This window comes from Felis catus, chromosome D3 (assembly GCF_018350175.1).
Source record: "Felis catus isolate Fca126 chromosome D3, F.catus_Fca126_mat1.0, whole genome shotgun sequence".
Classification (NCBI taxonomy): domain Eukaryota; kingdom Metazoa; phylum Chordata; class Mammalia; order Carnivora; family Felidae; genus Felis; species Felis catus.
This window is the reverse complement of record NC_058379.1, coordinates 73167163-73193436: the sequence shown is the minus strand read 5'-3', so window position 1 is coordinate 73193436 and position 26274 is coordinate 73167163. Positions and strand designations below refer to the sequence as shown.

Here is a 26274-nt window from a genome sequence, read left to right as displayed (position 1 = left end):
TAGCAGATATAGGCCAGGGATGCTGTTGAACATCCACAACAAAGAATTATCCAACCCAAAATGTTAATACGGCCAAGACTGAGACACTACTTTAAACCATTGTTCCTGCTTCAAGTCCCCCCCGCCCCCCCCCCCCCCCCCCCCGCCCTTTCTCTTCTTGCTTAATGGCAGGACAGAAATGTAGTCTGGGTTCCCTGATTCTCTCCTACCTTCTATTCTTGAAATAAGCTCAGAGACCTTTTGAGGTTTTTCTAAGGGCTTTAGTATCATCACAACATGGAAATAGATGGAGTAAAAATAACAAGAAAATTACAGTTTCAGGAAATCTTAATTAAAAGCTACCCATGTTATTTGCTGGACTTTAAATAGAACAAAATTGTGATCCTTCTCGAGGCTCTGTCCGTTCTTCCCCGATGTGGTTTCTTCACTGCCTGGGCTTCCCTCCTTCTTCACTCCTACTGCTCAACTGGGAGGAGCCTTGGCAGTGATCCTTTCACGGTCCTCCAAATGAGGAGTGGCAGGAGGGATGAAAGATCCTTGGGTTATTTTAACAAGGGGTTAAGGGAAGGCTCTTTTGTACTGCATGGGTTTAGCCTCGTTGCTATCGTGAAATTCTTAATACTTTTTGAACAAGGGACCTCAGAGTTTCATTTTGTGCTGGGTCCTGCAAATAATGTGGCTGGTCCTGCTCACCAGAGCTCTCCCAACCAGCTTTGGTCTAAGTGAGAGGCAGTCTGGCTTGGATGAGAAGAGGAAAAGGAGGAGTTGTAAGATTTTTGTAGCAAGAAAAGCCCAGCTGAAAATCTGGGAGGGAAGGGCAGATTCATGTGCATGTGCTCAGTGTTCATGTATGAATACTCACCTTTCAGAGTTGATTAATTTCTGATCTGATTATGTTTGCTAATTGTAATAAGATGACCAACTGCTTATTGAATGCCACTGTATGTATGATCAGTGTGCTGAAAGACTTGTGGGAAAAATGTGGGAAAATGATACTTGCTCTGTACTAGCACGTTCAGGTGTTTGTGAAACCTCCTCATTTAGTTTCTATAACCCTTTGAGATTGTTTTTTATTGTCCTTTTCCATAGAGTTGGAAACTGATACTGAGACAGGTTGAGTGGTTTAACTTTGGAAAGCTAGTAAATGACAAAGCAAGGGTTTGAACACAAGCCCACTGACATTCACTCTGCTACTCAGAAGTTAAATCTTCTGCCCTCTGACTTGCCTGTCAAGTTGTCAGGTTGATGTTATGAGTATAAATAGAAGGTCAATTTCTTTTTGTCAGTGAATTTTTTATGAACACGACACAGACACATCAGTGTTTTTCAAATTAAATACAATGGTGGATGAAAATAATAGTGGTATATTTGATCTACATGCTTTTCAATGTTTCATGAGAAATAGATATTAATATAATGAACCTAAAACAGTGTTCTTATAGAAAAAATTCAAAAGCCTTCTGTTATGTATGCTTATAGTAAATCACACCCTCTCTCTTGTTTTATGAAATACCTGTTACCACTCTATTGTTAGTGGGATTTACCTGAAAATGTTTTCTTGGAGTAGCGGTTCTCAGACTTTAATTTCTATTTACCAAATAAAAATTTGATATTCAATGGGGTTGATACTTGCAATTAATTCTAAGAAAGCTCATTTTCAGAGAATATATATTATATCAATTCTTTGGTTTTTATCATATAAGCTACACTGAATTATGATTTGATATCTTCTTAAAATTCTATGCTGGCTTTAATCTAAATCTAGTACAAGTGTGGGCCTCTTAATTCTGCATGAGGAGGGGGCAGGCATCAGCACAGATTGCCTGCAATTGACGACTTACCCAGTATGACTTAACAGGCAGATGAACTAAGCAACTTGATACGTCTCTTCATATGTATTAAACTTTTGTCAGCCTTTGATTTCATGAATGGAAGGGTCTGAGGCCTGTTACCTTATGATCTAACACAGAGCCAAATATGGAAATGCTCTTCCAGAGCTTTTATTGTTAAGATCAGGGCTGTTTAATCACCCTGACTTGAGTTTCAATTCCAACTGCACCACTGACTAGTTACATAACCTTTGGTAAGTGACTGTACATGGGACTAATAATGTCTTCTTCAAAATGCTATAGGAAAGATTCATAGGATTTCTGCACATAAAGCACTGAGCGCAGTGCCAGGCCTGTGGAAAGGGCTTGGTGGATAAGTGGTAGTTGTCCTCTTTCTCCTCCTCTTATTCCACCAAGAGAATATGACTGGGCACCAAAAGAACTTTAGGTCAGCCCTTTCCCTATTTACACCTGAACAATTTGGTATACTCTTAAATATACGTTGACACATGTCTTCCTACAATGAAAAAGAGGAAGGCAAATATCTTCCTCCAGTCCTCTGCAAGAACAGAATAGAATAATATATTTTTTACTTTCTGGTATAATCAGGAATAAAACTCGGAGATCTTGGTGGTCAGTATACACCAGCGTTATGTGTGTACCACCATTCTTTCACCACAGACCAAACCAGCTTTTCTCAAACTGAGATCCCTGGACCTGCATCAAAATCACCTAAGACACTTGTAAAAGAAAGAGAGAAAGAGAGAAAGAGAAAGAAAGAAAGAAAGAGAAAGGAAAGAAAGAGACAGAAAGAAAGAACAAAAGAAAGAAAGAAAAGAAAGAAAACCAAGCAAGCCCTATAACCCCAGACCTACTGAACAGAATCTTTAGGGCTGAGACCTTGGAATATAGATTTAAAACAAGCCACTCTGGTTATTCTTCTGTATAAGAACATTTAGAAATAGTGACCTATACTCCCTGTCTCACCTCCTTGCCTTTGCTTAAGTGATTTCCTTGTTTGGAGTAGTCTTTCCTCCTGTGTAGAATTCTTATACATTTTTTTTTTTTTTTTTTTTTTTTTAAATCAAGAGCTACCTCTTTCTAAAAGCCTTCCTGGATTCTCCCAAATTGAAGTTCATTTCGTATCTTCTTTGTTGCGGGTATCACAGTCTATCTTGTAGAGTTTTGCTCATTTCCCAACAAGCAGTAAGCTCCTGGAGGGCAGTGATTACCAGTTATCCTAATAACTATCCTCAGTACCTGACAAAATACTTTGTGTATAATGGGCACTAAAAGAATATTTGTTGAATCTGGAGAGATCCTCTAATTACTTTTTTCCGGTAAACCGTGTTGTTCTGACTTCCCCAGAAGAGCACGGATTCCTTCATGGTACACATGATCAAGTTCAGGGTGATAGAGGACAGTACTAATAAACATGACTAGCCTGAGTTCCTACTGCATCAGAATAGGGATGGTGTGTTTGTGTGTGGTTGTGGGGAGCTGCTTTGCTATCCCAGTTTCTTCTTCATCCTCTCTTTTGGATATCCTCTGTAAGGCCAGTTGAACAAATTTCCCAAAGTCCCAGTTAAATCCACAGCAGTTAAGAGAAGAAAATGCTGCAGTTGTATTCTGGGTTGGTTTACTTTCAGAAAACAGATTTGATCATCTCACTAAAGAAACAGCTTTCATAACACGATCCTGTTTGTCCCCTGGGACTCCAAGATAGAATTACATGCATCTTCATGTGAGGAACAAAGCTGTGGACGTGAACTCCATTTTCCGGGGAGGGAGTTCCTCCAAAGCTGCACTGCCCCTGTCGCTGACATTTTAGACACTTTTGTGGTTTTAGATGACTTTTAATCCCCAGCCTCGCTTCTCCATTGGCTAGTCTACTGGATCAGGCATTGCCCAGACTGTTGGCCATATGACATCATGCACACATGGGCTCTCTCCAGTTTTCTTACATGCTGGAGGGTGATAAAGAAAAGGTGTTAGAGGCACCTGGAGGGTCTAAGTAGTGGGGACTTAGAAAGGGATATAATAACTGAGGGTGATAGCACGTTTTGGGAGTTTCTCCAAATATTAAATCACTGCTCCTTAAAAGTATTACATTGATTATTTGGCCTCAGGCAACAAGGTTACACTGAGAATATCATTGATTTGGCAGGTGAAATCAGATTTTCAGTGGGTAGGTTAGGATTCATGAAAGCAATAGTGCTTATGAAGGTGTGGTGGAAGAGACGGGATCGCTGTCACAGAGGGAGACTCCTTACACATTTAAGGAGACTCATCATTTCAGTGTTTTTGCCTTTAGCCTTCTAATAGCTGGAGAAGTAATAAGAACTCCAGATGGCCACAATTTGTCACCTAATGAAAACATAGAATTCATAAATGAGCAGATCAGAAAATTTTAAAGTTAGGCAGAGGAAGATTTCTCCGTTCGCTGTACCTCTCCACAGCATATGCAGGGTTATAAGATGACCAGAGAGAAAGAGAAGAGGTCGTTGAATTTGGTGACAGGAGCTGACTGCCTCCAAGAGTAAATTTGGTGAAAATTCATGGGGAATGGGAAGGGGGTAGTCAAGTGGAAGTGGGGGATGGAGGTAGTACGTATCAGTCATTCCTTGAGGAACTGGCTTGAAAAGTAAAGAAAATGGTAATTCTAGCAGCTGGATAAAAACAAAGGGTACAATTCCAGTCCCCAAAAAATTCCCTTGTGCTGACCCTTTGTAGTCAGACCCTCCCTCCACCCCTAATCCCTGGCAACCTCCCTATAGGTTTTTTTTTTCCTCAGAATGTCCTATAAATTGAATCACACAGCATGTAAATGACTAGCTTCTTTCACTTAGCATGATGCCTATGTCATTTTAAGAAATATTTTCAAATGTAAAGAAGTTCCCAACCCTAAAACAAACAAACAAAACGGGTAGGGGCCTGAGAAAATTAATGTAGGGAACATGAGTTAGGAACATAAAGATTTGTAAGTTTTTTTATTTCTGAGACAGAGAGAGACAGAGCATGAGTGGGGGAGGGGCATAGAGAGAGGGAGACACAGAATCAGAAGCAGGCTCCAGGCTCTGAGCTGTCACCACAGAGCCTGATGCGGGGCTCGAACCCACAAACTGTGATATCATGACCTGAGCCGAAGTCGGTTGCTCAACCGATTGAGCCACCTAGGCGCCCCAGGAACATACGGATTTGTAAACAGACATTTATCTCATGAAGACTGTTTCAGTTCTCTCAAAAATTAGGTGAGCTGATAGTGTTGAATGAGTGGTGGAGAGGATGGAGCGCAGGGCAGTGGTGACCTACACCCAGTGTATGTTTTGTTTTATCAAACCAGCCTTTTTTTCCTTCTCCCATATCCCCCACCTCCTCTGGGGAGCGCGAGTGGGGGCAGAAATACACAGTCACCTACACACATCCACCTACGTAAATCCATGTGCCTCCATTTTCATGGCATAAGCATTTCATTTATACAGAGGTCATCGGTGCATATCATATTCAACTTCAGACTTAGTTGAGGGCTGTGAGATGGCATGTGGTGATACCAGGACTTGTAATCCAGATCCATACACTTCGTTTCTCAGTCCAAGGTTTATTTTGCAAGACTTTCCTTTCTAAATGTTCTATCGTTTTCCTTTCAGTTAATAGGAATTTAAAAATTAAGAATTAAAAATTATAGAATGTAAAAAAATTGAACTTTTGATATCTAGCAATGGAATTTTATGTAAAATGTTAGTATGTAAAATATTAGTAATCATATCTGTACATAATATCTATACTTTGTTTTTTGGTAGTGTTGATTTATTTTGCAAATTAAGTTATTTTATTTTAAAGGTGCTTGCTAATATCATACTCACTGATTCCTCTGAATACTTTTCCTTTTTCATTAGGAATTGACTGGCTTTTGTTTTCCTTGTTTTTTTTTTTCTTCCCATAGTTGTGATAATCAATGCATAGATAATATTATTTCCCACAAAAAGAGAATAGCAGGTGGGGTTTTTTTGGGACATTTATCACATTTATCAATTATTACCTTCACCTAACTATTTTTCACCCATGATAATTAATGCATTCGTGTCCTCATATACGTTGACCACATATTCTGCTGATGACATAATTTATAGGGAGATGTAAGGAGTTGTTACCATATACCAGCCGTCTTCAGAGGAGAGTGAAGCATTCTATTGCAGGTTACTCTTGGTGCTAGCAGTGAGGTTATTAGAGATCCAGCGTGTAACTCTTCTGCCATAAAGAGATTTTTATTGTATCTTGCATTTGTCTGGAGGGCAGTTACCTGATACTTCTCATATATCTAGAAGTCAGAATATAAGCCCTCAGAGTGGTCAAAATTTGCTAAAAGTAAATATGATAAACCTTGTGCCGACTCCCCATGACAGGTACTTTACATACATTGCCCTATTTAATCCCCACATTAATCTTACATGGTTCTCATTACTGTCACATTTTACAGAAGAGGCAGTTGAAGGTTTAGACATCTAGAACTGGGGTTTCAACTTGGGTTTGTGTGCCCCTCAGGATCCTCATTCTGAGTCCTTTATTCCCATATTCAGTCATTCAATATTTTTCTTAGTACCAGTGTTTTTTCAGTACCTACTTTTGACAAGCCCCAGGTATCTGGGATTAAAGACAAATATACAGACTAAGGAATTCCTTTATCTGTTTTTTGTTTTGTTTTGTTTTTGGTTTTGTTTTGTTTTGGCTACAGTGAATAAGAAACAGACTAGAAAAGAGATAAGTCTTGAGGACAGAGACCCAGTGTATCTCATCTACTGACGCATCCACGGGGCAGCACGTAGTTGGAGCTCAGTAAATACATGTTGAACAAATGAATGACATTATTGAGAAGTAATAGCTAACTAGGAGAGAAAATGAAGTACGGAAAGGATATGAAAACCAAACAGCAGAACTGTCTTGGACCATTTAGTGTTTGAATAAGCAATTGCATACCTCAGTGGCCCCATAGAGTATGAGGAGCCTTCAGTGTGCTGACTCATGTCCAGAATGATGGCATGGGGCCACTAAGTGACTCAGGTGATCTGGGCTCTCTGCAACAGGGAGAAAGTCACCAATGAACGTGACACCCTGCTCAAAAAGCAAGGAAGTATACAAAACATTTTAGAAAAGTTTTCATAAAAACTGGCTCTTGACCCCTTAAATACTAAACTTCAGTTTTGGGGAAGAATCACACAGGTGGAGGAGCTCTTTCCCTAATGATATTGAATAAAGGGGTATTTATAATATAATTTGTTTTCTTTCCCTGATAAATTATAACATTAAATTTTCATACCAAATGAAATCTTTAATAATTCAAGTTACATTCTTTGGAAGTTACCTTATGAAGTACTATATATAATATATAGCATATAAAAATCTATAATACTGTAACAAGTGAATAGATTGCATAAATAAGAAAATTTTGATTAATATCATTTTAAAGAATTATGACATGTTGAAATAATTCATATTTGGAGTATCATTTAGTATATGTAAGGACAAAAGTGGGGAAATTAGGAAACTCTTGAAATGATTTCAGTTTCATCATTCAGCAGCATCGATGCGCTACTTTCTTGGTCCAAGAATGTCTATTAACAGTGATGTTTTGCCTTACAGCTTTTCTGGGAGAAGAGGCTACAAGGACTTAGTGCATCAGATGTAACAGAACAAATTATAAAAACCATGGAACTACCTAAAGGTCTTCAAGGTATTATCCAAATTCAGTTGAGCAGTACCTACTATGTGCCAGGCTCTGTATTAGATGCTGTGGGAGTCAGAAATGATTGAGACAGGGTCTTTACTTTGGGGGATTGTGTGCCTTTCTGGATGATGTCCCTCTTGTGTTGGTGTAAACCCAGGGAGAATGTACTTGAAGAGCTTGTACAGTGTTGCAGGGATGTTTCCGATTTTTTTCTGTGTAAGAATTTTGGCTTTAGGTTAGGTTCACCGTATAAATCGACCCATGTGCTGCTTTTAGAACCAAATGCAGCCGAGTGGCAGAATTTCTCAAGCTTCCTGTTCAAAGCAGCATCTGGCTTCAATGCTTGCTCTTTCACTCTTCCTCTTATCAGAAGAACAGCTAATAACTCTTCTGTCTCTCCCTGCACAGACTGCTGCTGCATGTAGCAGTGGGAACTGAGGCACTTTGGCCCAGTAACATCAGCAAGTGGGGTCTGCAGGGTATAGAAATCAGTTAACTAGTGTGCCTGTCATATCCCATGTTAATTGCATTCCAGAGGAGCGTTATTTTTCAAGTATTAGAACTTCAGCTTCCAAATGTTGATCTAGTGTGGGTTGCTCAAAAATTGTCATAATTCATGGCTAGAACATTATCGCGTCCCTCTCTTTTCTTGGAAATTATTGCTTTCACTGGTTTCATAAGTTTAGGACTTCAAGCAGTGCATTTAAATGCGGTCCTGGTGCCAGTCATGGTGTAGGTAGTGTAGGTAGTCACGGTATGCAATTATTAATTGGTTAATATTAGTTGGTTACTATTGGTTATTATTAATTGGTTAACTTGGATATTTTGTTAGGTATTTGAAAAGGATGTGAGAGCTGCAGGTACAGCATGCTTGCATTGGCTTTAAGTCCCAAACAAAAGAAAAGTGTTGAGATATTGCCAGAAATTAATATTGAAACCTGCAGGAGTAACTATTGTAGGACTCGAGGGATGCATTAATAGGGAAACTCAAATATGATGTGACTTTAGAAGGGATTTAGCTCATTAAAATAATTGACCCTGCTTGAAGAAACGTAGCCAACTTTAAACAGTTTAGTACCTTGGAGAATGTATTTTGAAGTTGTGTTAAAGTTTTATTAAAATGCTCAACCATTTTGTTACTTTTTTTTTTTTTGGAATGTTAATTCTCTGGTATATGATAACTGTTCAGTAGATACGATATCATCCTTTTAAATATATGATCCCAAACAAGCATAAAAAATGTCAGTTGTTTTAGGTTATGTAAGATTTGCTTAGCACATCTGGAAGTCCCTTTAACCAGTTTGTATTTCTGATCGCAGGAGTTGGTCCAGGTAGTAATGACGAGACTCTTTTATCTGCTGTTGCCAGCGCTTTGCACACAAGCTCTGCGCCAATCACAGGGCAGGTCTCCCCTGCTGTGGAAAAGAACCCCGCTGTTTGGCTGAACACATCTCAACCCCTCTGCAAGGCTTTCATTGTCACAGATGAAGACATTAGGTAAGGCAGTTAGAATATAACTCCTATTTGATAAACTTTATACTGCCTCCTAGTTTCTGTGGCACATCTGGTTAAGTGACGACGAATCAATCAGAAAGTTACACTTTTTTTTTTTTTTAATAACTCTTATGAAACTAATGGAAGGTGATATAGGACATTTAAAACAAATACATGCTTGAAAAAAGCTGGAAGTATCATCACGGTCATGTCTGAAGGACACATCAGTTGTATTCTCTACACAGTGTTACTGCAGTGTCTTTTGCATTTTGGGGTTCTGCCTTTCTGCTGTAAAGAACCCCTTTCATTCAGTGATACCTTTTGTGATTGCTTTTTGCATTGGTTTGTCTGCAAACCAGTGTCTTCTTTAAAACAAATTGTAACCATGCTGCTTTAAGCTGACTTGTGCTTTCAAAGGTCAGTTTGCTTATCTTGATTCTGTTTACTCTCTTAGGCTTAGTTTAGAGATTTATTCATTTCTGCTTCATCTTGTTTCAGGTAAAGATTTAAGGTGGCCACATGCGCGCGCGCACACACACACACACAAGCTCGGTGAGAAGCAAATGGCAAATATCAAGCAAAGGGTAAAGCATAAAGTGGTAAAACAGAGCCAGGGGTAAAGAGAGGACACGAGCTTCATTTCTTAACCTCTTTTACTCCAGGACTACTCCACAAGTTAGTTTTTAGCAGCAAATAGTGAAAAGAAAATGTACAATTCAGATTGATAATGCCCAGAATGTATGAGCAAACCATTGCTCAAAAGAAGCAAACTATTCCAGATATTCAGAGCAGAAAGAAATTGTTATATGGGATTTATGAACTGGAATATCATTGCCTTATAATGAGATTGTAGTGCACTGTATTTTCTTTAAAAATAGGACAATGCATATCTTTCACCATTTCTATCCTCTGAATGTTAAATCAGAAAGTTTTATTAGAGTATTATTCCTAGACAAAACCAGCAGATGGCAGTTTTGAATCATAGAATTTTAAAATGTTTATATTTGTATTTTCTTTCTAAATCCATGAAAAGGTGGCATGAAAATGTTTTTAAATGTGTGAGTCTACCTAGGTTTGTAATTGTAAAGCACTTGCTAGGTTTTAAAGTAGTTCCTTTTGCAAAGATGTAAAAGATGTAAAATGACTCAAAGTTGCATTCACATGCATTAATTGCATGGAATTTAATTGATCAGCTTTATTTTTTTTTTAATTTTTTTTTTTTAACGTTTATTTATTTTGAGACAGAGAGAGACAGAGCATGAACAGGGGAGGGTCAGAGAGAGGGAGACACAGAATCTGAAACAGGCTCCAGGCTCTAAGCTGTCAGCACAGAGCCCCACACAGGGCTCGAACTCACGGACTGTGAGATCACGACCTGAGCCAAAGTCGGCCGCTTAACCGACCGAGCCACCCAGGCAACCCTGATCAGCTTTATTTTTTAAGAAAAACAAAATGTAATTCAAGAGGAGGAAGCGACTTGCCCTTTGGATTATTCTTACCCTTGAGGAAGGAAATTACCCTGGAGACAGGTTCTTACCTGTCTTGGAATGAATATCGGGTAAATCAGTAGGGATTCTGCCAGGTCACTGTGGGCGTAGACTGAGGGCCTCTGGCTGATGTCATGGGAACGCTGATGCCTTCAACAGCAGATCTTTTGATAGTAGAGCAGACTATCTCAAAGCCAGATCTCCATGATTTCCTTTTAGGGTAAACTTGTTTAACAAATTATCCATTTGATTTAATTGTCATAACAGAAATTATTATGCACACATTTCTTGTTGAATTAATACAGGTTCAAAATTATTGCAAATGGAATTATTATCCTTTCTCTAATTGTGCAGCCAATATTCTGTTTAATTGTTTTTAATGCTTTTTTTTTTTTTTTTTTTTTTGAGGGGGGTGGGAGGGGCAGAGAGTGGGTGGAGACAGAAGATCTGAAGCAGGCTCTGCGCTGACAGGAATGAGCTGATATGGGGCTGGAACTCACAAACCATGAGATCATGACCTGATCCAAAGTCAAGACACTCAACCGACTGAGCTGTCCCGGTGCCCTGCCAATATTCTGTTTATATTAGACCTTCAGTTAAAGATCTAAACATTGGGGCACTTGGGTGGCTCAGTCGGTTAAGCGTCCGACTTCGACTCAGGTCATGATCTCGCAGTCCATGAGTTCGAGCCCTGCATCAGGCTCTGTGCAGACAGCTCAGAGCCTGGAGCCTGCTTCGGATTCTGTGTCTCTCCTCCTCTCTGCCCCTCCCCCGCTCATGCTCTGTCTCTCTGTCTCTGAGAAATGAATAAACCTTAAAAAAAAAAATTTAAAGATCTAAACATTAAGTATATATTTTTTTCAGCATATTTGATAACATTTTAATCCTTGGATGTTATTTTAATATAAGTAACAAGTCCTCACAAACTTAGCAGCCTAAAACACCACCCATTTATAGCTCACAGTTCTGTAGGCCGGAGGCCTGGGCCTGATATACAAGTCGATTCTCTGCCCAGGGTCTTTCAGGGCGGAAACCAAAGTGTCAGTTGCACTGCATTCCCTTCTAAGATCTTCTTTCAAGGTCCTTTGATTTTTGCAGAATCCATTTTCTTGTAGTTGTAGGACTGGGGCCCCTGGTGTCTTGTTGGATGTGGGGTGAGGCTATTCACAGTTCCTTGCTCTGAGGTTCCCTCCACATTTTCTCTCCCAACTTCTTTCAAAAAGGGCGCAGCCTCTTGTAAGAGTTCTTATGAGGTGAGGCCCTCTGGGATAATCTCTTTTGATTAACTCAAGGTCCCATTGATCAGTAGCCTAATCACGGAGGGACATCCCAGCCCATTCACAAGTTCTGCCTTCCCTGAAGGGGAGGGAACTGCACAGGGAGTCTCTCCAGGGGCAGGGACTGTTGCAATTCTGCCTACCACCATGGGCAGATGCAGATGCTTTATTTCAGCTTACATAAGTATGGGAAGGAATGCTCAAGACAAAAGAGAATCGATGGCAAACATTAGATTTGCTCTGTTTTCTTCCTAATGGGATTACTCTGGGGCACTTGTGCAGATTCTCATACTCAGTTACTAGGAGTGAGAGATTGCCGATGAGACTGATAGACCATTTGTCATAAACCTTGAGTCAGGGAGCCCAAGGCGAGACTGACTATGTAAGAAATAAACAATGTTTCTTCTTGACCCTGCTCCAACTACATGAAAATCTGTTCAACTCCAGTTTCTTAACATGGCAGAGGCTAACTCAGTGACAGCCTTCCTCTTTGTGCAAATTCATGTATAAAGTGGAAGCCTGTACCTTTTAACTCCTTGTGCTGTTTTTTTGACTGCAGTAAAGAGGACATCTAAAGTTTTTGTGGCTGTAGAGTTTTATGTTAGCTTCTCACTTGGGATATAGTCTCAGGAGATCAAGAAACGTGCAGGCTGGGATACAGCACAGCACATGCAGCTTTACACCTGGCTGAGGACGCAAGAGGCACGTCCTCAGGGAAGCTTCACGTGCTCTTCCAGAATGTCGCCCCACCACTTTCCCAGGTTTGAGGCAGTGCTGCACTTCGTTTTCCTCAATATCGACAGAGAAAAATCACTCCCCCCCCAGCCCCCACTGTAGAGCCCTCAGTATTGCTTGTTGTGTCTCTTACTTGTCACTGAGCTGTTCCATGTCCCAGTCTACATCTGTCCTAACCACCTTTCCTCTGGCCTCAAGACGCAATCTGTCCCGCTCTCGAGTCAAGGCCAGCACCCCACTTGTGGCTCTACTTCTTTCCCTGTCTTGGGTTTCCTGAACCTCTTCCTTCCTAGGGTTCCCCCTTCTCTCTGCAGCCGTGGCCTCTTCACTGGGTTCTGGATGTGAATTGCTACTTACTGTCTTTGCTCAGGAGAGCTGTTTTAGGAATCCCTCTCTTGCACTGTCACGGAGCTACTCTGAAATTTAGTCTGACTTCTAGACACAAAGTACATACCAGTAGACTTTCTTCCTGGGCTTTGTTTCCCACCAAATGGTTCAGAACCTCTTTTTATGACTTGGCGCTATTAACTTTCACTTTTGAGATCCCACTGCAATCCCCAAGATACAGAGAAACTTGTGGCATATTCTTAACCTCTCAGCTCATCTCAGTTGAGATGCTGTTCGGCTTTTCTCCTTGGTCTTTGCTTCTTTGTGATGGCCTGCTGTCGGTAGGACTGGGAACCCAGGGAAGAGCTCTGACGGGCTGGCCCCTAACAAAGACAGAATGCGGCACTCCATCGTGCCCCCATTTCCTCCATCTTCCTCTGTGCTTTGTTGAACAAATCTCTTCCCCTTCTTTATTTCCCGCATGACTTTTCTTTTATCCCTGCTTTCGAGTTATTTCTAATCTCCCTTATAGCAACAGCCCCAAATCTTCACATACTTGAAAGTTTTGAAATTGAAGAAGAGGTCACTGCAATAAATCCACTCCTGCCAGGAATTCTCAGCGAGATGTGGGATACCTGCCTGTCTGAAGTTCCCTCTTTTTGGCAAGGCCCGCCTCCTGTGCAATTTGGCTTTGTGGGTGTAGGAGAAAGTTTTGCAAAGTTAAGGAGAAGGAAATGTACTGTCGGGAGTTTTCGTGATTTTGATAAACTAAACATAAACTGTAGTAGCAGCTTCATGGTTCCAGTACTTGCCAGATCATCAGTGTGATTTTACTTTTTTTTTTTAAAGGAAACAGGAAGAGCGAGTACAACAAGTACGCAAAAAATTGGAAGAAGCACTGATGGCAGACATCTTGTCACGAGCTGCTGATACGGAAGAAATGGATATCGAAATGGACAGTGGAGATGAAGCCTAAGAATATGATCAGGTAAACTGAGAGCAGAGAGGGAGGGGCTTGCACCTGAAGATGGTTGACTTTCTTGCTTTTGCCCTTTGTGGCCTGCCTCAGCAAAATATAGACGCTCCCCCGCAGGGGTGAGCAGGCGCTGTTCGGCCTCTTCTGTGTTTAAGAATCACCCTTTTGTCCTAATGATGTGAAGACACTCACAGCCCTGAAGCCACTTGCAAGGAGTCTAACCTCCTCTTGTAATGCCAGGTGGAAGAAAGGAGAGTGGTCGCAGGTGGTGAAGGTGGCGGTCATCCCCGCCACACTATCTTTCTGGGGTCTCTTGTTCCCCCCCTCCCCTTTTTTTTTTATTTTTTATTTTCGAGAGAGAGAGGGAGAGGGAGAATGAATGCGAGCAGGGGAGGGGCAGAGACAGAGGGAAACAGACTCTGAAGCAGGCTCCAGGCTCTGAGCTGTCAGCACAGAGCTTGATGTGGGGCTGGAACTCACACCACAAGATCATGACCTGAGCTGAAGTCAGATGCTTAACGAACTGAGTCACCCAGGCACCCCTGTTGTCCGCTCTTGAAAATTAGGGCCCTAAAGTAGGTTTTCTCTAGCATGGACTTGATGCAGAGAGACTCAGAAGGACATTTTAAAGGATAGTAAATAATTTACCTTACAACATACAAACTTTGACCCTGTCGTGAGCTCACATGAGTGTCATAGGTTCTGTCCTGGTGGGTATATATTCTCTTTAAGTGGCTGTGGTCCAGGCTCCAGGGGTTAATGTGGCATCTTGCTTCCCAACTGCCATCCTGCTTGGTTTCGGCAGACCTTGTCTTACTTTCTGTCCCCCATGAGCCAGTGACTTATGTCTTTTGAAGCCAAAACTGAGGCATTGTGGGGAGAGAGAGAGAGAGAGAGAGAGAGAGAGAGAACAAACAGAGTGAGTTAGAATTCTAACTCCTAGATGTTTTTGAATCTGTCCTCCCCCATCCCTTTCAGTCTATGGACCCACACCTGGCCCCGCTTAGTCATTCTTGCTTTTGGTGCTAGTTCTGGAGACACACTGGTGGCCACAATCACACGGTCCCTCTGCTCATGGAACGTGCCATACAGTTGTACTAACCAGACGCTCACCACATTCCATAATTACCAACTGTGATCAGTGCTACAAAGGAAAAGCAAAGGTACTGGGGGAGCTGATGGCAGGGGAGCTAACGTGGTGTGAAGGGTCAACAAAGCCTCTGAGGAGGTGACATTTATGTTGAGCCTCAAGGGCAAGCAGCAGTAGGCCAGAGTTGGGGATAAAAGTGTTCCCATGAAAAGAAACAGCAAGGAGAAGTCGGTGCCTTTACAGTAGGTCTGGGGAGCACTGGGAGAATGTGTGGAGGCGAATCTTATCGTGCTGATGGGTTGTTGTTAAGGGTTTCCAGCTTTAACATTAAAGCAAATGGGAATCCACTGAAGGCTGAGGAACATGGTCAGATGTGCTTCTGTGCAAGTTCCTTTTGGCTGCCGTGTGAAAGAGAGGATTAGAGCAGGGACAGCCTGGACGCGGGGTGGCCAGTGAGGAGGCTGTTGTAGCCTGGCAGTGAGAGAGATGGTGGCTTCACAGGAATGTTGGCAGTGGGTGCAGAGAAAGAGGAAGAGCAGAGGTCCGTTTGAGATGTATTTGGAGATAGAATCAGCTTGACCAGGTGACTGATTGGAAGTGATGGGGACGACTCCAGGTTTTTCACGTGAGCCGCCGAGGGATGGCCAGAGGCCTGTTTGGTACAGGCACAGACAGGGTATTGTGTGCAGGGACGCTGAGTCAGTGGTTCACACAACCTTCCCTTCCCATCAGTGCCTTTGCCGTAACCCAGGGAGCGGCTCATGCCACAGTGATACAGAAATCGTGTAATAATTATAGTGCCTCACATTATGTATTCAGTGATAGCATCTCCATTTGGTGACAGTTTCCTGAACACACAGAACCATGGGAATCCAGTTCAGTGCTATTTTAAGTCTTTTTTTTTTCTCCCTTATTGAGGACAGGAAGACGCCATGTTGGTATTGAATCTTGTTTTCCACTCTGGCCGGGATGTGTTTTATGGGCTTTGATGAGTGTGCGTGGTCTGTATACGTCCTCCAGAGGAAAAGTCTGAGGCATGTTTCTTCTGTCTGAAGGCTTCAGCCATGCTGTCTCTGGAGCGCAGTGTGGGCATTGGAGTGGTTGTGCCTGGATTGCATCAAAAGGGACTCTAGGAGAGCCCTCCTCTTCAGAGCCTTTTAGCATTTGTTGTTTTTCAGACTTTGTCCTGAAGACAATTTAATCAGGGGTCTACTAACTGAGGTTTCATTAGACCCTTGTTTACATCGCAGATCACTTTGCAAATGGGTATCAAGGCAGTACCCTGATTTATGTAAGCAAGCATGGGTTTTAGGGACTAGGCACTTTGTTCATGTATGAGCCAGCATTGGGGTCCTGCGTGGCTCAGTAGGTTAAGTGTCTGACTTCAGCTCAGGTCATGATCTTGCGGTTTGTGTGTTCGGGCCCCTGTTAGGCTCTGTGCTGACCGCTCTGACACACACACTCTCTCTCTCAAAAATGAATAAGCGTTATAAATAAATGAATGAATGAATGAATGAATGAATGCCAGCATTGCCCATTGCCTGGCGCAAATGTGGTTAATGGTGGGAACAAACTAATTAATATTGAGTGATTAGAATTTGAATATATACTTAAAGTAGCCATTGTTTTGGCATGTTGGGTACAGAGAGATTCAGAGTATGGGTATCACATCCTAAACTGGGGAATGGTATTATGAGACCAGGCCATTAGACTCGAAGGTTGTGGAAGAATTAGAAGTACTTCTTAGTTCTCAGAATTAAATGTACCTAATTCGCTCATTTAGTCCTCTCTGCACCTAAAGTGTTTCATAAACCAGAGCACTGCCACATAACGTAATCAGGTGTTCGTAATAATCTGTAGAATAGGTAGGGCTTGGCTTGATCAAAGGGTAGGTCATGGCCGACTTCACATGGCTTGTAAGAGACGGAGCCTGTAACACGCAGTTCCGCTTGGGTCTGTCACCCACCATGCCACGGTTCTTTCTGATGTTCCTTATTAGCAAAGTGGGCCTTTATTTATTTGTTTTATTTTTATTTAAAAAGTTTTTTAATGTTTATTCATTTTTGAGAGACAGGAGAGACAGAGTGCAGGCAGGGGAGGGGCAGAGAGAGAGGGAGACACAGAATCTGAAGGAGGCTCCAGGCTCTGAGCTGTCAGCACAGAGCCTGATGTGGGGCTCGAACCCATGAACCATGAGATCATGACCTGAGCTGAAGTCGGATGCTGACTGAGTCACCCAGGTGCCCCTATTTGATATATATGTATATATATCCATAACAGGTTGAGAACTGTTACAATTTTACAATCATAGAGGAGTACCCAGATTATTGCAGTTTTAGGAGTGAATGCAACAAGAAGAAAACCATAAAAGCAAAGGTTTTAAAATATGTAGCTACATCTGAGATACGGGATCACATATATAAACTCTGCCATTGCACAGTACTGTTTCACCGAGGTGAAATAATAATAAAACTTCAGTGCATATCTGTCATCTGTAAATGCTCTGAAGTAAAGTAAATCAGTTAGTAGTTTTTCTAAATTTTCTCAAAATTGTTTGGATTTGGCTGTATCTAATACAGTCTTTTTTTTTAAATTTGTATGCCCTATGATTTCTGTTTTTATATGGATTCAATTAATTATAGATAGTATTTGTGTTAGCATACAAAGCTGTACATATGACTCTTTTGAAAATAAAAGGAGTATAAAGTTATTGTTAAAGCACTTGAAACAATGAGAGGATATGTTGAACATTTTTTATGTACAAAGTGCCGTAATGAAGTGTTAACAAGACTTTAAAAATGTGGTTCTACGTGAAGTTTAGCCTCTAACTACTTTTTCAAGTTCTGCTGACCTCACCTGAGAAATCATTGAATTACTTAAATTTGTTTGTTTTTCCTTACAGGTAACTTTCGACCAACGTTCCCCAAGAGCAAATTTCTAGAATTGAACAAAAGCGTTTCCACTGGGTTTCGCCTGTAAGAAAAAAAACATACCCGAGCACATACAGCTTTTTAATAGCACTAACCAATGCCTTTTTAGATGTATTTTTGATGTATATATCTATTATTCAAAAAATGATGTTTATTTTGAGTCCTAGGACTTAAAATTAGACTTTTGTAATATCAAGGAGGACGCTTAAGTTGAAGCTGAGCTTTTGATGCCAGGTGCAATCTACTGGAAATGTAGCACTTACGTGAAATATTTGTTTTCCCCCCGTTTTAATATGAACCGATCAGTAGTACCAAATAAATCTCCCAATTAAAGATTATTGTGACTTCACTGTATATAAACAGATTTTTATACTTTATTGAAAGAGGACACCTGTACATTCTTCCATCATCACTGTAAAGACAAATAAATGATTATATTCACAGACTGATTGGAATTCTTTCTGTTAAAAGAGCACACATAATAAATAGCCTCCCCCGTCCCCTCGGGATTCCTGATTTACAGTCAGCTGTGATCCCTGGGCCTTAGGTTTCAAATGGAGGTGGTAGAGAATAGTTCATGCATTTGCAATACGCCTCCGAATAGCGTGAAAACTGTGTCGCTTTCCCCTGAATTCTCAGTTGCCATCTAGCATGTGTCAGGGTTTTTTTTTGTTTTGTTTTTTTGTTTTTTCTTGCCTGTGACTAGTACTTTTGTTAGTTTTATAAAAATAAAGCATTTCCTTCCCTTGGGCGTGAGTTAGGTACACAGGTACCCTTTGGATGGTACTGGAAGTCCATGGCTGTTGTTTTTTCTAGAACAGTTAGTGTTTTCTCATGTCTGCTGGCTTACTGAGTTAACAGGTGCAGGTTAGACCCTTTGCTCCAGAGAGAGGCAACTTTCCAGGCCGAGTTGCTTAATGAGCCAGATTGTAATACTTTACTAATCAGTCCCCGGCCTCCACAGTATTATTTTGTTGTTGTTGTTGTTGTTGAAACTCTCAAGTGTAACTTCATTACCACTTAAATTCTTAGATACCTATTTACTACAACTGGCACAGCATTATTAAATGAGTTTAAAAAGCAAAAACATACTTAAGTTAATCTGATGCCAAGGAAAAGGAGGGAGTGGTTGTAAGCAAATTTGAAGATATTTTGGGAAACAATAGCTTTCTACAGGGAGGGTTTATGTACTTCTTCACTCTTGAGTTCTTTTAAAATTAGACCAAGAAATGATGTGGTCCGTGGTGTGACCAGTTCCATATAAGTGTCACCTGTACCTTTTATTACCACTACCTCCAGCACCCTTCCAGTTCCTGAGGAAGGGAGGAATAATAGTCAAAGCAATACAACTGGCTAGGTTTGGGCTGCTGTCTCTCTGGACCTTATGCCAAACTATATAAGTAACACCTTCTTGGAATTCCTGATTTATAGTCAGCTTTGATTTCTGTCCCTTACGCCACCAGCTTCCTCAGAGCATTCTTACTGGCAAATGAGCCTGGATACTTGGCAGACTCTGGGCAGACTACTGGCCAAGGATGCCTCCTCTGGGCCCATCAAACTGCCCCAAACAAGGTGGCCGTGGGAAGTCAATATTGATATCTTTTCAAGAACTGGTGTAGCTACTTAGAATGGATGGCCAAAGGCTTTTCTTAGGTTCCCCCGCCCCAAGTCCATGATTTCTCTTCTGTAATTAAGCTTGGGGTAACTTCACCTTGGTGATCATATGTTCTTTTTACAAAGCTATCCAACCAAGATATACATGCTTTTATAAACAGTTTTGGTAAAAGCAAAAACATAATGTACACACGTATAAAACTTTGATTTTTGTTCTTATGTACTTTGCTCAGGTAGAGAACAAGGTATGAAAGCCATTACATGATGTCCAACTGGCGACCATCTTATAAGTCCAGGTCTTCCCAAGATATCCACAGGATAACATGTCCAGAATTAAACATTCATTATCTTATTCCCCAAATCTACCACCGTCCTGCATCCCCTAACAAGGGTAGAAGCAAATCATCCCATTCAATTGCTCAAAGCGGGTGCCCTTGAGTGGTCCCTGTTCCCTTGCTTCCAACGTCCTGTCAGTCCTGTTAGAACTATCAAATGCCCTTCTCACACCCATACCTCTTCATTTCCGCAACCACTGTCTTCATGCAACTCCTTTCCTCTCCTCTGGACTTTGAGTGGCTTCTTTCTCCCTCCCTCCCTCCTTCCCTCCTTCTGTCTCCATCCCTGCTCCTCCATATGGTCATCAGAATGGTCCTCAAATGTGACTGTATCATTTCCCTACTCGAAGTTTCTCACTTCTCCATGTAATTTTTAAGAATTATTTTAAGAATTTTTAAGAGTGAGCACTTTGAAATGAAGAGAACCTGTGTCTGAACCTTGGTTTTTGCCATTTGTGTGACTCGTCAGGTGACTTAATCTCCTTGAGCCCTGTTCCTCCTCCGTGAAATAGGAATAATACTACCTCATAGAGTCGTCGTGAGGACTAAATGAGCTACTGTTTATAAAGCATTTAGCACAGTGCCTGGTGCATAGTGAACGCTCCCGTCGGAGCATGCCTTTGTCATAACCCCTGCAGGTGTCAGTTTTATGTCACTTCCAAGAGGCATTTTCTAATAACTGTAACTACTCTCCGCCCCTGTAATATTCGTTTTCTGCCTCAGCACTCTGTTTATTTCCTTTGTAGAAATCTTCTCAATCTGTATTTATTTGTTGACTTTTTGTCTATCTCTTTACTAGAATGTAAGCTCCACGAGAGCGAGGATGTATCTGTCTTGTTCCCTGGTACAACCCCAGCATTTAGCCTAGTGCCTGGTACATAGTAAGCACTTATTAAATGTTTGTTGAATAAATGGATGAATGATCAAAAGGCTCTCCATGATCTGATCCCTGCCTATTTGTCTAGGTCATCCTGCCCCTCTTATCACCTTCAGCTCAAGAAAAACTACATTACTTGGTCCTTCTGAGTGCCCCTTGGGCCTCTGTGTCTTTGCACCTGTCATTCCCTTTGCCTGCCTGTCTACATGGCAAATTCCTGGTTACTGGTCAAGTCTCAGCTCAGTGGCTACCTCCTCTGTGAAGCTGTCCCTGATTTCTCCAGCAAGATGTTCTTCCCTCTTCCAGGTTCCCCCTGCACTCTGTAAATACCTCCACGGAAGCACTTTACTGTATTGTAAATTTGTTTGCATGTCTGTTTCCACTTTTAGACTGTAAGCACCGTGAAAGCAGAGATTGCCTCTTTTCATCTTAATGTCCCCAGAGCCTAGCACAGTGTCCAGCACATAGCAGTTTTGTCAATAAATATTTATTGGAATGAATCTGTAAATGAACAAAGAGACTTGCAGTTGAAAAAGTGTTGTGAGACGAATGTATTATCAAGGAAAGGAATGCCCCTGGTGGCTTCCAGTGTATTTCTTTTGTTCTAGAGAGAGATCTTGAGAGCATTATGTAATCTCGCTGAATATAAGAGTACTTGTTTGAATTTGAAAGATAAGTTGAGTAATAGAGATCTTCGTAAATGATTGCAAAAGATATCAAAAAGCTTTGTGATCTCAAATGCTACAAAGTCCAAAATAAATATTTGCACTATCAGTATTTCCATAGTCAATGCTATGCGAAAAGTGTACAGCAATAAATTTTGAAGCTTTAAAAATGTTTGTGTAAGTCATCTTCAATGACTTAATCCATGAAACACATCTCTGGCCTGTGTTTCCTGGACGCAAGGGGCTTTAGATGGGGTTTAGGGCCCCAAAGCTTTCAGAGCTTACTCAGTGACACTACTCCCATTTGCGAAGACATTTGCTTAGTCGTGTGCTGCGGGTATGTCTACTGAGCAGAAGGGCTGAAAGCTTCTCCACAGAATCAGAGGGAGGCCAACTACACATTGTGAGGCCATAGCTTCCAAGCCTCTGCCCGGGTTAACATAGCTTCGTTGTCCTGCCTGCCTTCACTCCTGGGATGCAGATGTGACCTCTCTACAAAATCTACTCCAGTGAATGGCCTTCACCGAAATTCTAGTTCCATGAAGGCAGTTCCATCAGGCACTTACACAGGATTACCTAGGAGTAGCTGGGGGATTGGGAATTGGGGTAGTGAGCTACCAATCTGCATGTCTCAAAGGGTCTGAGGTGAACTTTGAAAATTTACACACTGATTTCTCTAGAAGGGCATGTGTCACTCTGTCAATCACTCGGCTTTTGTTTTGATAGCAGGAGGACAAAAGTTATTTCATTTATACAGCATTTCATAATTTATAGAACACTTTCACCCCCATTAATGTCATGTTTGAATTTTAACTTACATTTAAGCTATGAAATATGCACATGTTGTCCCCATGTAAGAGCCGAGGAGCCTAAGGAGCAGGTTAAATGACTTAGTCAAGCCAGAAAGGTGCAGCGGTGGAATTTGAATGCAGAGGTCTTCTGTTTCTAGAATGCCATGCAACCTTCCGATGCCCTTCCCCACTTGGGTTTCAAGCTGCATTTCTTTCTGTGACAGAGAATAACACGGTATGGTTTATTAAGTACAGTGTGACTGTGGCCTGAGAGCTTATATAGGGCAGAGTGATTTTTTTTTTTTTTTTTAATAGGAAACCTGCTTCTTTTATGTGGGAGTAGTCAAAGCTTTTCCAGTGATCTCTTCTGCTGAGCAATCTTTACCAGGATTACTTCTCTTTTACAAGAGGTGGGAACAGGTGCAGTTTCCTAGTCACAGAATGTTGGGAGTTATTTTGATCTGCAGGGGGCTGTTAGCGTTTTCTTCCTGTTGTACTACTTTCAGCTTTTTGCTTCATGAACAAGATGCTGTGAGACGTCCAGCAGCAAGATGCAATGGGCACAGGTCCTGGGGAAGGGGTTTGAAGTGGGGTGTATCTGCACGTGTGACTTGGGCATGCATAAAAGCATTCACCAGCCGTGGGAAAAACTCTGGCCTTTTGATAAGTGCTCGCATCTTATCCTTTTAAGATCTAAATTTTGGAGTGTTTTATGATACACATATTAGTAGAGCAGTACATGTAGGTAATTTATAAGTAAATTCCATAAATAATTGGGATATATGCTTTTGTTTCTGAAATTTTGTTTCTAAATTAAAAGAGTTTTGAGACCACTACCCTGGTGCAAGTCTCCTTATCTGGGGTTCAAGGAACCTCCTCTTGCCATTGGATGCAAAAGTTTGTGATAACATGCCCTTCTCCGGGGGTATCTATAGCTTCCATAAAGCTCTCAATAGAGAATATATATCATAGTGCCTGGTATATGGTATGTATTTCACAAATGGTAGCAGCCCCTTCTCTAAAAACAAAACAAAACAAAACAAAATACCCTAGAGAATTTTGGGGGGGATTAGAACCTGCTTTTGAGGAGTTAGCCTGAATTTTGTTGACTGGACAGATACTCCTGGGATCAGGAGAGAAAAAGCAAGGAGTTTTGTGTGTGAGGGTGGGAGAGGTTGATGGCGAGGGGTCAGAGTGCCTTGTTGATCACAGCATGATTTGCTGAAGGCCTGGGACCCAACAATAGCTAGTTGTGTGAAAATAGAAACGTTTGGAAACTCAACGAGAAAGATACAGCAGCAACATGGTGGAAAATGCTGTTCATGGTGGGAATGAATGCCTTCTTTGAAAACCTTCTCTTTCCCTCCCCTCCGTCCCCCAAAACACTCAGTATAATGTTATAAATGAGAAAACCACAACCGTATAGCTATCACAGTTATTTTTAAAAACTGTGGTGCTGCCTTGGCACAAACTAGATTTAAGTTTTCCCCACGCTGCTGTGAAAAGGGATTGATTAGTCACCTGACACGGAAAACACTTAGCACTGGGGAAACACAGTGACTCGGGGAGTCAAAACACATTCAGCTTTAAATTCATTCAGGGAGTAGTCGCAATCTTTGTTCTTCTAATTTTTTTTTTTTTTTTTAATGAAATCCCGTAGCCTCCACTGCCATATCCTTCAAGACCAGCAAAGAGGCAAAAGGAAATAAAGGGAGAATGCTAAAGAATGGAGATAATTCAGACCACTCAAGGAGATCCCTACCTGAATACAGAGGAATTTGGGGAAGAGATAAATGTGACAATGAAGAAATTTATACTCTCACAAACATGTCTACTTAGAGTTCTCTTGTTAATTCAGATGTCTACTCCTAAACTTAGATCATATCCTCAAATAGTCAAATAGAAAAGGGAACATCTTCTCTTTTCCATTTCTTTATTTAACCATCTGTGGCAGGTACAGAAGGCTGGTTAACCTGATGGCTATTCACAGCTGTGCCGATGCCACCTTTAAGTTCCTAATTAAGATCTGAGGCTTAGATCTTCAGCAGCCATCACGTGACCTTGAAGAGACAAATGTGAAGGTGAAAAAGCAACACTGCAAGGGGGATGGATTGGCAAATCAGGAAGAGCCCAGATTCTCAAGGTCAATGTTAAATTCTTGGACTAGCTCTGTTAATACCTCCCCTGGGCTGTTTGCTAAATCAACAATACCAACATACAATGAATGTCTCTCTCTCTCTCTCTCTCTCTCTCCTCTCTCTTTTAAGCTATTGCTAACTGGTACATGCCCAAATTTAGACTTCACTTTGAGTACTAATAGTCACCAGGAGTTTTGTCAAGTTTTCTTTCTCAGTATCATTTTTCTTGCGCTACTCATGTGCAGGCTTTTGTGAACCCTGTCTGGGTCACTACAGTGGCTTCTATCTGCTCTCCCTGCCACCAGCTTCTCCAGCTCTGTGCCATTTTAAGTAGTGCTGCCAGGCCTTTCTCAAATGCCTCTTAGATTACCCGGTGTTCCGAGTCATATTTACAGTGGGTTTCTATCCTTTTGGACGAGGTCTGAATTCCTCAGATGACATTCTTGTCCTTGGTCTACGCGGCTTACCTGTGGACACTCCGGGCTAAAACCCTTAGTTAAGATAGAGACACTCTTATCAAGTATGACATACAGTGTTACCTCCCACAAGCTGAAGGCCATGGTTAGTCTTTTCTGGTCAAGGCCAAATTCTTTACCATACACTTTGTGGCAAGTGTTTTGGTAGCAGATTCTACCTTAGTTATTACCACGACCCTCAGCAAAATTTGGTTGATAATCAGGTTAATATTTAGGCATTCTAGAATGATCATACTTAAAGGGCAATTAGCATATAATGCCATTCCACTAAAGCCTTCTTTTCCTTTTCTTTTTTTTCTTAAGTTTATTTGAGAGAGACGGAGACTGTGTGAGTTGGGAGGGGCAGAGAGAGAATCCCAAGCAGGCTCTGCACTGCCAGTACAGAGCCCGCTATGTGGGGCTCGAAACCATGAAACTGAGATCACGACCTGAGCTGAAATCAAGAGTCGGACGCTTAACCGACTGAGCCCCCCAGGTGCCCCCAGCCTCATTTTTCAACTCTCCTCTTCCTACTACACAGGAATATTTCTTTGCATTCATCCCATAAGATAAGCAAGAGAATCTCTCTGCTGCTCTTTCTTCACGAACCGTATAAGCTAATTGAGAAATAATTGCTTCCTTTTTTCTTAATCTGGAGCAAAAATATGGTATAAGAATAAACAACAAGGCCACAGACTGAGTAATCTTGCCAACATTTTACCTCCTGGAAAGGAAAAGCAATCATCTCCATTAAACTTTAGCAATAATAATTATTGCAGCAATTACAAAGTCATAGGTCTTTCCTACCTTTAATTTAATACTTTTTAGACCTTTAAAAAATCCACCCTTTTATCTACATCATAATAGAACATTTTTGGTTCTAAGCTTATGACTCTAGTGAAAGGGATAAACCAGCTCCTGAGTCTATAGGACAGGAGAACAGGAGTCTTGACACACATTATTTCTACAATAGAGTTATCATATCTGGGGAGGGCCTGAGGTTTGAAAATCATTAAAGAAGGTGAAAACATATATAGTCAAAATTATCCTCAAAAACTCTAAATCTCCTATCATAGTTCGGCATATACAATTCTATAAAGTAATTCTAAACATGAGTCGAAATCGGTGGTTCTCAGTCTGGGGGTAATTTTGCCCGCCTCCCCCGCTCCCTCTACTGGGACATGTGGCAGTGTTGAGCCATGTTTGGTTCTCACAAAGAAGGAAGAGGGTGCACTTGCTGTTGACATCAAGTGAGTAGAGGACAAGGACGCAGCTTCAAATCCTACAATGCATGGAACAGCACCCCCGATGTCCATGGTGCCAAAACCTTGGTGTGAAGAGAGAGACTTTTTTTTTATAAAAAAAATTTTTTAATGTTTATTTATTTTTGAGAGAGGAAGAGACAGAGTACAAGCTGGGGAGGGGCAGAGAGAGAGAGGGAGACACAGAATCCTAAGCAGGCTCCAGGCTCCAAGCTGCCCGCACAGAGCCCGACGTGGGGACGCAGGGCTTGAACTCACGAACCTTGAGAT

General features: G+C 41.4%; 1 protein-coding gene across 1 annotated transcript in view; it reads left to right on the top strand.

Annotated features, from left to right (window-relative positions):
• The window catches only part of MBD2 (methyl-CpG binding domain protein 2), a 66336-nt gene extending 48024 nt beyond the window's left edge, over positions 1-18312 (top strand). The window contains exons 4-7 of the mRNA XM_019815286.3: positions 7467-7557; positions 8871-9048; positions 13721-13859; positions 17840-18312. Coding sequence (XP_019670845.2) covers positions 7467-7557; positions 8871-9048; positions 13721-13847 — 396 coding nt within the window. The 3' untranslated portion in view covers positions 13848-13859; positions 17840-18312. The remainder of the gene's footprint in view (positions 1-7466; positions 7558-8870; positions 9049-13720; positions 13860-17839) is intronic.
• The last annotated feature ends 7962 nt before the right edge of the window (positions 18313-26274 follow it).